This window comes from Acanthopagrus latus, chromosome 14 (genome assembly GCF_904848185.1).
Source record: "Acanthopagrus latus isolate v.2019 chromosome 14, fAcaLat1.1, whole genome shotgun sequence".
NCBI classification, from domain to species: domain Eukaryota; kingdom Metazoa; phylum Chordata; class Actinopteri; order Spariformes; family Sparidae; genus Acanthopagrus; species Acanthopagrus latus.
In genome coordinates this window covers 4497866-4509284 of record NC_051052.1, presented here as the reverse complement: position 1 = coordinate 4509284, position 11419 = coordinate 4497866, and the positions used below count along the sequence as shown (strand labels likewise).

Below are 11419 nucleotides of genomic sequence, written 5' to 3'. Positions count from 1 at the left end.
TCTGTGTGTTTATTTGGACGAACAACATTCAAAAACAAGAAATGAAACCTTGTTGCTCTTAAGTGTCGCAGCCTGACATACTGCGGCCGGTCAGTGAGGTGGTCTGTGCACATGGAAGATTCCTTGGGGAATCGGCATAGCAGGACCAGGAAACATGCTGAAGTGCTCTAAAGGACTGAAATGCATACTGTCACTGAATTTACTTTTGTGCCTAAATGTCCTCCTAGAGCTGCTAAACCTGTGAACTACATCCTGAGCTCTGTCATTGGCTTCACAACAGCACAGAGGTCTTTAATCCAGGTGTTTTCTTTCATGAATCTAGGGGGAGTTCATTCTACAATTTCATATTTATTTTCTCTTAATCAAAAAGTAAACACACCGTGACTGACTGTTTGCTTTCGCCAGTGGTGGACAGGCGTCAACAGGTGTGCTGCGAGATGCATAAATACCTGTCGTGGAGAGCTCTCTGTTTCCAGATGTAACAATAAGAAGCTCTGTAAGATCCCACGCTCCATCAAGACAGGTCCACATGCCTGTACATACAGATGTGACAGGGAGCATTAACAGACAGTAAATACACACACACACACACACACACACACACACACACACACACACACACACACACACACACACACACACACACACACACACACACACACACACACACACACACACACACACACACACACACACACTTTTATACTCAAACTGAATGTTTTAAATCAAAGTAACACTCTGTTTCTTATTATTGATGATTTAAAGAAGCGGCGTGTGGTTCTGGTTCTGGAGAAGAAATCCAAACTGACAGTATTAATATTGAATATTAATAAGTAATAACATCAGTAAATAAACGTGCTGTTCTCAGCGGAACATCAGGTCCAGGTCACTGTGTGGAGCTCAGCTCAGCAAAACAGAACCCATCAGAACATGGCTGTCGAACACAGGTGATAATAATCCTCAGCAGCTGGTCAACACGGGTACAAAGTGAACGAACTTAAGGGGCCAATCAGTAACGACTTTTAAAGACTCTAAAAGCTTCAAGTCATTTTGAAACTCTGGCTGCAAATTAATTTATTTCGTTATCTCCATACAACGAAGATTGTTTTCTCGTCATAATGAATTAACCAATAATGTGTTTGTCTTGATTTCAACCTATAAAAGCTGCCACGAACGGCTTCCGTAATATTAAATGAATTCCTAAACGTTTAATTACGTTTCACATTACATTGCTAAGTTAACATTAGCCTACATTTACGTTACCTCACCTGAAGCAGCCAGAGAGATAGGAGTTTGTCAGCCTCCCATCTGCTTACTGGTAGTCCCTAAATAAACCCAGTCAAGTAAACAAACTAAACTAACTAACATAAAGGCTACATCTACAGCCAGAGGCTACAGAAGCCATGGCAGCTCTTGTAGGTTGAAATCAAGACGAACAAGTTGTTGATTAATTCGTTATATTGAGAAAACAATCTTTGTTATATTGAGATAATGAGATAATAAGTCGTTATATCACAACATAACAGTGCATAAAAAAGAAGAAAAATCCATGGCTGTTCTCGGCTTCCGTACAAATCACTGTTCCATGTTGTGTTTGTTTCTTCTGCTGTTTCTCATTGCTACTCGTGTTTCTCTGCAGGTGAAAACCAATTAGCTGAGGCCTTTTCAAACTCTGTCGTTCACGGCTGTGGACAGAACAGTTTGAAGACCCATCAGACTGATCAGAGCTGAAACTGGAGATCCTCTTCCTCTGTCTGAAGTTGTGTACTGAAATGATTCAAACATGTTCAAACTGAAGGATTTGAAATGAATAAAATCTAAGTTTTCCTCTGACGGCATTTATTTTGTGTTGACTTTTATTTGTCCCTGTGCAGCTTCAGTCTTCAGTTGTGCTTTTATTACATTATTTATTACTTCATTTCACATAATGTCGGTTCGGGGGTCGCTGGCAGACGAGCTGTTCACTCAGTTTCATTTGAGGATGTTTTATACCTTTCGTTGAGGAAGTCGTTCCTTTGTAATTTGGTGGCCTGCTCCTGCCGGTATTAAATAGTGTACGCTTAAGTCAGAAGAACTCGTTGCAATCTAAATAAAGAACAAATAATGAGAGGGCTACACTGTGCAACCCGACAGACTCTTAAACAGAGGTTTGTATCCATTAGCAAGGCAGCACTGCCCTCTATTGGAGAAAGCCTGTCCACTCAAAAGTTAAAACATTTCAGCTGTTTTATTGTTATTTAGCCATAAAAGCACCATCCATTGGCCGATTTGCACCGAATATTCCACAAACCTTCATCGGGGCATGTAACACAATTATAAACAGGTGTTAATTGGACTGTATTTGGTCAAGATATGCAAGACTGTCTGTTTTTTGATCACATTGTGCAGAAATGTGTCATTTTATATTTTGCGCATTTTTTGGACTACCAAAATTCTTTTGATATCTTTTTGTCAGGATGGTCCACAGATGCTTCATGCAAAGTTTGGTGCAGACCGGTCAGATGGCCTAGGAGGAGTTTGAGAAAGTACTTTTTTCGGTTTTCACGATTTTACTAATGGAAATTTACTGTGAAAGGGGCATGGCCTATATCGCACAATTCAGCTGTATTCAGGGAACACATGGATATAAGGTTTAAATATGTGCAACATATTATGTGGGAGTTATTTGCCAAAAACGGCTTTGTGTTGGTAATAGTTCCATCTGCAGGTCATTTTTGGTGTGTGAGTTACAGGGCCAGTCTATACCACCCCTATCAATTTCATATTCATAAGTGTTAAGGTGTGGGCACAGTGCCAAATATTAAATTAGCCACCAGAGCGCCACCTAGTGGCGGATCGGTAAAACCTTCCACCAATATCCTCAGGAGGGCAGTGACAATAATTGTACCAAGTTTGAAGTTAATCCCAGCAACAGATGTGGAGATATAAAATACTTCATTTTAAAGAGTGCCACCTGGTGGTCATCGCCCATTATTTTGCACAGTGCCTCAGGGGCTCATGGGGAAGTAGTAACCTGAGTGTCATGTAATTTGGGCACGCCAATGTAGAGATATGCAGCACTTCCTGTTTGGAACAAAATCTACAGGAAGTTGTTATTTTAATAATTTCAGTATTCTTTGAAACATCAAAAGTCTTTGGATAACTTTTTGTCAGGAGTGTCTGTCTGTGCAAACTATAGGCTCTCTCTCTCTCTCTCTCTCTCTCTCTCTCTCTCTCTCTCTCTCTCTCTCTCTCTCTCTCTCTCTCTCTATATATATATATATATATATATATATATATATATATATATATATACACACACACACACATATTATAGATACGTTTATATATCAGAGAAAATTAAAAATATATAAATCATATATATCTATCCATATATGTAATAGATACATTTATATATCAGAGAAAATGAAAAATATATAAATCATGTAGAGTATCAATATGATTCATATATAATATATTATATATACATTTATATATCAGAGAATATGAAAAAAATATAAATCATATATATCTATTCATATATGTAATAGATACATTTATATATCAGAGAAAATGAAAAATATATAAAACATGTAGAGTATCAATATGATTCATATATAATATATAATATATATACATTTATATATCAGAGAATATGAAAAATATATAAATCATGTAGAGTATCAATATGATTCATATATGTATATATATATATATATATATATATATATATATATATATATATATATATATATATATATATATATATATATATATACACACACACACATACATAGATAGATACATTTATATATCAGAGAATATGAAAATATATATAAATCATATATAGAGTATCAATATAACTCATATCAGGTCAATGATATGTTCTTCTTAGTAGCCTACATTCATTCAACTCGGAGTAGAATGACCGCCCCAAGATGGCCGCCGCATTTCTCCCTGCCCGGCAGCCGTTGCGGCGTCTACTCTTTATATGTCTATGGTTCAGAGCATAGACATATAAAGAGTAGACGCCGCGTCGAACGCTGCTGCCTGTTGGCGCTGATGAGAATTGGGGCGGCCATCTTGGGGCGGTCACCCGTTCCACTCAGTGTAATCTGTTCAGCAGGCGCGATTAGGTGTCAGCGCATTTAATCAATCGTAACTCTGATATATAAACTGATTTTCACGCGTTTTTTGTTTTGTTTTGTTGGTTTTTTTGCTGTAAACGTCATACATTATAGCTATGACACAGGACACATGGGCCGGCGTATTTTATTCATTATAAATGGATTAACAGTAATAGAATATTCTGATGTATGATATATGTTATGTATGATAGGTATTTTGCAAACACTATAAACACAACAGAAATCATATAGGTTCTCTCTCTCTCTCTCTCTCTCTCTCTCTCTCTCTCTCTCTCTCTCTATATATCTATATATATATATATATATATATATATATATATATATATATATATATATATCTATATATATATATCTATCTCTATATCTATATATATATATATATATATATATATATATATATATATATATAATTACACACACACACACAGACACACACATTATAGATACGTTTATATATCAGAGAAAATTAAAAATATATAAATCATGTAGAGTATCAATATGTTCATATATATATTATATATACATTTATATATCAGAGAATATGAAAAGAATATAAATCATATATATCCATCCATATATGTAATAGATACATTTATATATCAGAGAAAATTAAAAATATATAAATCATGTAGAGTATCAATATGATTCATAGATAGATAGATAGATAGATAGATAGATAGATAGATAGATAGATAGATAGATTTATATATCAGAGAATATGAAAATATATATAAATCATATATAGAGTATCAATATAACTCATATCAGGTCAATGATATGTTCTTCTTAGTAGCCTACATTCATTCACGGGATGCCACGAAGAAGAGCGTCTGCGTCACTTCCGCTTCTGCTCAACAACAATGGCGTCTTCCACGACGGGAGACGGCGTGAGTGATGCACAAACTGGGAAAAAATCGAAAAAGACGAAAAACCAAGGTGAGTGAAGAAGTTACAGAGTTTAACATTGCTAATTTACAGCCCATTAATCCTTCTCTGTGAAGAAGACCTTAATTTTGGCGGGGGAATAGACGTGTTTACATGTGAGTAAGGCACGCATGTATTTTCTTTAAGTTAGCATGTGAGCTGTGGAGGGGAGGAAACGTTTGTGGAGCGTTTAATTCAAAACGTTCGCTTTGGTTCGAGTTCGCACTAAGAAATACAATCAGGAAAATAAAAGTGTACATTATGTTTGTCTAAATGTTATTTTTCAGTGCAAGCGTTTCAAGAAGTGTAGGTCACAACCCAAACCACTGTTGTAAACTCTTTACTCACCAGGTGCTCTCTGTGTATAAATGGTGGAAATATCAGACACTCGTCGCTTTGCTGTGTTCGGACACTGCAAATATACAGCTGGTCGCATATTAGATGCCTGTCCCGCCCCTTTCCTCCTCCTTAAGTCTGTAAAGGAGTTCAGTTCAGTTGTAGTTCAGTGTACCTAAAAGTAGCCTCTCGGTTAATAGTGCCACATAAACAAACTCTAGTGTCCTGATAATAAGACAGGTGCACTCCTAAATGAAAAACAAACAAACCACATTCCAACAGAGTGCTGGATTTCCTGGACCTGCTCAACGGTGTTTATGGCCATACGGAAATGTTCACATCCCTGTCATTGTTTCAGAGGAGATGTATGAAGTAAACTTCCAATGTCTGTTTCACACAGTGGACGAATCGGAACTCCTGACTGTTCCCGATGGATGGAAAGAGCCCGCGTTCACCAAGGACGACAACCCCCGTGGCCTGCTGGACGAGAGCAGCTTCGCCACCCTCTTCCCCAAGTACAGAGAAGCCTATCTGAAAGAGTGCTGGCCGCTTGTGGAGAAGGCCTTGGGAGAGGCAGTGAGTTCACCGATTTACCAGCCGAAGCTTTATCCTGAAACGAGACCTGCTCAAAACAGACATAACATGTCTGGATTTTAATCAGTTTTATTGGCAACAACATTTTAGCATATTCATGGGTCTCCTGCAATTGGATTTTATTGGATTGTGAAGCATGCTAAGCAAAAACGATCAACTCTTAATAAATTAGTATATATTGGCAGTTATTGTGACTTTTGGTTTCACTGCAGAAGTTAGGCTTAGAAGAGTAGGACTATGTGGCTCAAGCTGTTTTTTGCTCGTTTGGGTCATAGAATTTCCACAGATATAAACAGAAAACATATTAGCCTGATTAGCGCTGCATTTCTTTTCAGCTACCAGTCAGGTTAGCAAATGTTATTCACAGAGATGTAACGTCATTGAAATCCAAGATGATGCTGCTCAGTAAAATGGAATAAGCAAGTTCATTAACTTTTGAAGAGATAGTTGTATGGGGGTGAAGGATATTTGACCTGTCAGAAGCAAAATATAAATCCACAGACACATGCACCAAGTTAAATAGTTAACTCTTCTGTCTTTCAGGGCATCTTTATTATGTTTAGTTTTGTAAATATGTTTTGTTCATTGAAAGAAATTGCAAGACATGTAGTCATTTGGAAACAGAAAAGTGAAACTTAGCATTAAGTTCTGTCAGCAGGTTTTTCAATTTTTACTTGATAACTGACTTGAGTTAAATAATCAGTTGATCTTTTGATTGATAACTAATTATAAATAAATAATATTATTGCTGCTGGATGATGACATGCGAGATGAAGGATATTTATTGTGATTAAAGTATCGTTGACGGTCTCGTATTGAAACAAATTATAAAAGCTTAAATATATATTTAAAAGTCTATTTTTGACCCCAAAACTTCAGTATGTGCACTAAACTCAATTACATCGCCACCTCAGACTGAATCACAGACCTGTGCTTTTCAGGTTAGTTGAGATTGCACCATTTGGAGTTCCCGTCTTGTTAACCTGTTTTTTTATTTGTGGTGGGGGTTTGCTGTATTTTTTTTTTGTTCTTCTCAGCACATCAAAACCTCTCTGGACCTGATCGAGGGAAGCATCACAGTTTGCACCACGAAGAAAACGTTTGACCCATATGCCATCGTGAGAGCCAGAGATCTCATCAAGCTGCTGGCCAGGAGTGTCCCATTTGAACAGGTAACGATCTCTGTGCTCACATACAGGAAGCTGCTGTCATGTGCAGTGTGGTTGGTTGACTGTCTGTTTTGTTCACCTGTTTCGTGGAGGTGGCTCCTGTTGTTTCTGAAAAACTCTTGACATCTGGTGGTAGCAGTGCCAAACACACGAGTGATGCTGTTGTTTTACTTTGCTGTTCATACTGTTTCTTGCTTCCAGGCTGTGCGGATATTACAGGATGACATGGCGTGCGACATTATCAAAATCGGCACCCTGGTGAGGAACAGAGAGCGGTTTGTGAAACGAAGACAGCGGCTGATTGGCCCCAAGGGCTCCACCCTAAAAGTGAGTCACACACCAACATCCAGCTTTCATTCAGCACATCTCAGACGGACCTGGGAGCAGACGTTTTCTCAGATACCGATTTACGTTCATTGGTGTCTACTGATAGAATGTTTGACTGTTATCTCTCGTAATTACTTCCATTACGAGGCTGACAAGTGAGCAGTGACCACACAGTTTAATGTAGGCTATAAGGGCAATGTCTGAATTGAATTACATTGAGCTCTACATTGTGAACGAAGCCTCAGGACTGTGTTCAATGGGCTCCGTCTGTCTGTGGTTGTTATGGTGCAATTTGGGATAAATGTCACGAGGTGGCAGCATTGCCTCTATCAGCCACAGTGTCTCAGTGTTTGTATCATCGGAATAGTGTAGCGTCACTGTTTTAAAAAAATGATGAGGAATGAAATTCTTTAATTTTTTCTGCTGCCCCCTTTTCCAGGCATTGGAGTTGCTGACCAACTGCTATGTGATGGTGCAGGGCAACACGGTGTCGGCCGTGGGGCCCTTCAGCGGTCTGAAGGAGGTAATGTCAGAGGCGCCATATGTTCATATGTAGGACATATAAAGAACAAGTAGTTATTAAGTAAATAATAACACACAAGTTTAACTCTAAATTTTACATTATTTCATTTTCTCTGTAGGACTTCATATTTATTTCATAATTGGTTTGTTTCTGAATGACCCTTTTCAATAGACTTTTGAAAAGGGTCAATTCTGATATTATAATAAGTGACGGTTTTATTCCATGCCACTTCATTTCCATTCCTTTATGTTGATTTAATTTTCTAACCCCCTTTTTCTAAGAGGCTTATCTAAATAAGCCTGATGACTCAAATTAAAATACACTAACAAGGCATTTGATACATTTTCTTCTCTTGTCTCTTTCTCTGTTGTTCAGGTGCGCAAAGTGGTGATGGACACAATGAAGAACATTCACCCCATCTACAACATCAAGGTATGTTTGAACTGCTGACAGGAAGCCAACAAATCTACAGAACTGGATAGGCTGAAATGTTTGTTCAAGCTGCGGTCAAGCTGCATTCATGCCCAATGAAGATGTTTTCCATCCTTGTTCTTGATCTCCTGACTGAGTTAAATCTCTCTGGGTTTGTAAGCCAAGGTTGGCTCAACCTGGAGCTGAGGGCATGAAAGAGTCCCAGATACTCCACAGTACTAACTGTGTTTAAAGGAGGACTGTAACTACTGTCAGTCTGGTAAACCATGAAAAGTCAACCGAGAAAAATCCATTGTGTCAGTTTACCAGGCAGGGATTCAGTTTAAGGTGATCATTTTAAAAGTTTCAAATGTCACAGCTAATAATAACAAATCAATGTGATACAGTATGGATAGCTGGTGGTAATAAAACTATACATTTGTCACTTTTTTTTTGGTTAATTACACCCCAACCAACCCCAACCCACTCTATATTCTGACTGCTGGAACCATCAGACACTGATGATCAAACGGGAGCTGTCCAAAGACCCCGAGCTGCGGATGCAGAGCTGGGAACGCTTCCTGCCCAAGTTCCGCCACAAGAACCTGGCCAAGCGCCGCGAACCGAAGAAGAAGACCGTGAAGAGGGAGTACACACCATTCCCTCCAGCACAGCCGGAGAGCCAGGTCAGTTTGATGGAGAACATAGTCAGCGTGTGGAGAACACAGTGACGTCAGTTTGATATGAATTTAATTAACAAGGAAAAAAACTCAAATGTTTTCTCAATGTTTAAACTTGCTATTGAGACACATTTTAGATCGCAGCTTTTCATTTTAACATTGATTTCTTTTTTATGTATTTAGTTACACATTTAAAAAACAAAGCTGACAGACAAATACACAACTACATATTACATATTTGTAAGCCATTCTCAATATGTTACATAGTCAGGTATTATAATTATACCAGTAAAGGGTAGACCGACATAGTTATCATAATTGTCCTTTATCCTACAGATGTTAAATGGCAGGACCCCCATAATGACATAATCAAAGGGACGCTTCAGATTTGTAAAATGTATTCTACAATTCTATGTACGATTATGATGATTTAATTAAGCCATTTGTGGAAAACATGGTTTCCAACCGGTCAAAGTCCTCTTTTGTCCCTCAGACGTACGCACAAAACAGACAGTGAGCCTACAAATAGTGAAAAAATGAAATCTGGAAAATCTCTGACATATTTGATTCTAATAATTCCTTCAAGAAGCTTTCTGCACCTTTACATCCAGCACATAGTGGGGCATTCGGTTTCATCTGGTCCTCTGGTGGTGCAGTCTGATTGTCTCGGTGTGATTTTGAATTGCTGTGAGAGTTCTCAGTACTTGGAAGCATTTTAACATTGATGTAAACTCGGTGGGTCATCTCTTATAGGTTGACAAGGAGCTGGCTACCGGAGAATTCTTCCTGCGTGAAAGTGTGAAAAAGAGGAAGAAGATGGAGGAGATCAAGGTGAGCACAGAGTGGATTCATCTCCTGCTGGCCTGAGGTGTCTGTATATGAGCGATCGTACAGTAATGAAGTCCAGATGCCTTCAGGCCAGCAGGAGACATTTATTCCCCTTCTTTTCTTTTATTGCTTGGTTACAGTTTAATTCAGTAATGGTTTGATTAGCACAACTTAATCCCAGTAGCAATATAAAAGTCTTCCTGTAACTGCAGAGTTTCTGTAAAATACTACACTGATGCACCCAGCTGGAATGGCTGTTATATTCTAAAAACTGTGACTGTCACTGTTCCTCTTTCTCAGGTGAAACAAGCAGAAGCACTGACAAAGAAACAGGAAGAACGGAACAAAGCTTTCATTCCACCTAAAGAGAAGCCTTTAATGAAGAAATCCACTAAAGGTAGGACAAAAGGAAATGGCCTCAACCTGAGAGCTAAACAAACTCTGCACTGTAACACTGCAGCTAATCTCCGTCTCATCCTTGTTGAACTTGTTTCTGTCACAGCTCCCACAGAAGGCAAGCTGGACATCGAGGCCATCAAGGAGAAAGTGAAGAGAGCCAAAACCAAGAAACTGGGTGCTCCACCAGTGAACCCAGCTCCCGCCAGCAGCACCACAGACAAGAAGAAAAAGAACAAGGCAAAAAGCAAAGGCTAAGCGCACAGTTACATCAGCACTGTAATGTGGTGTTTGCTGAACTGTCCCACTGGACAGAGTAAGGACTCTGTAAGGACACGGGAAGATTTGACATCCAACATACAGTGTGTGTTCGGATCACAGACTGTCATGAACATTCATCATATAGTCTCTCCGATGAACAGACCGCCACTGAGTGATGTCATTTTTCTCGTCTGCCTCATTTGTCTTTTTCTAACTATTGTCCACATTTTGTCCGGTCAATATTTATACCTTCCAAAATATATGATCTCCTTCTTTAGGACTGATGTGTGTACAGGAGGAGGCAGACTCAGTCAAATGGACATGGAACAATTAAAGGAAGATTTTTAACAACCTGGTTCTTATTTTTGCATGTTTGTCTTATTAACTAATGGTTTTGCAGAACTGTACCTTTTGTTAAAGTGCTGACATATTTTCACCAATCAAAATTGATATGGTGAAAATATTAAACAATTGATTTCGCTTAAGTTGGGTTCTTGTCTGTATGGAAGTCAGATTTTTTTTTTTTTGTTTGCACCCCAACAACTCAAAAAATCTGCCTCTTTAGCTGCCAGACCACTGTACAATCACAAGCTAGATGCTAACCAAAACAGTGAGCTTAAAAACGCTAAAATGCTCCATAGAACTGAGAGGAACTGTAGAGATTATTGTCTGTAGTGTTCATCACTATGTGCATTTCACATACTCATTTGGCAAATTAATTTCTGTCCCAAAATAATGATGAGTCCAGCTTTAACCTTCTGTGGTAACTGTGGATGCACACCACTGTGCTGTTAAATGAATTTAATAGCTTCCAAGCCTGTGTTTCTGCCCGATGACTTTAAC

At 38.4% G+C, this 11419-nt stretch overlaps 1 protein-coding gene across 1 annotated transcript; it reads left to right on the top strand.

Moving 5' to 3' along the window:
• Positions 1 to 4925: 4925 nt before the first annotated feature.
• On the top strand, positions 4926 to 10931 carry krr1 (KRR1 small subunit processome component homolog). The gene is made up of 10 exons (XM_037122180.1): positions 4926 to 5063; positions 5788 to 5963; positions 7019 to 7153; positions 7352 to 7477; positions 7917 to 8000; positions 8376 to 8432; positions 8927 to 9097; positions 9845 to 9922; positions 10220 to 10316; positions 10422 to 10931. The coding sequence occupies exons 1-10, from the start codon at positions 4988 to 4990 to the stop codon at positions 10571 to 10573; spliced, it is 1152 nt and encodes a 383-aa protein (XP_036978075.1). The 5' UTR covers positions 4926 to 4987; the 3' UTR covers positions 10574 to 10931.
• The last annotated feature ends 488 nt before the right edge of the window (positions 10932 to 11419 follow it).

What these genes read in the sequence shown, in the direction of transcription:
- krr1 (XM_037122180.1), top strand. Translation starts at nt 4,988, where the DNA reads ATGGCGTCTTCCACGACGGGAGACGGCGTGAGTGATGCACAAACTGGG. An exon ending in AGAAGGCCTTGGGAGAGGCA is followed by an intron (nt 5,964 to 7,018) that starts GTGAGTTCACCG and finishes TGTTCTTCTCAG; the next exon opens with CACATCAAAACCTCTCTGGA. An exon ending in CCTTCAGCGGTCTGAAGGAG is followed by an intron (nt 8,001 to 8,375) that starts GTAATGTCAGAG and finishes TCTGTTGTTCAG; the next exon opens with GTGCGCAAAGTGGTGATGGA.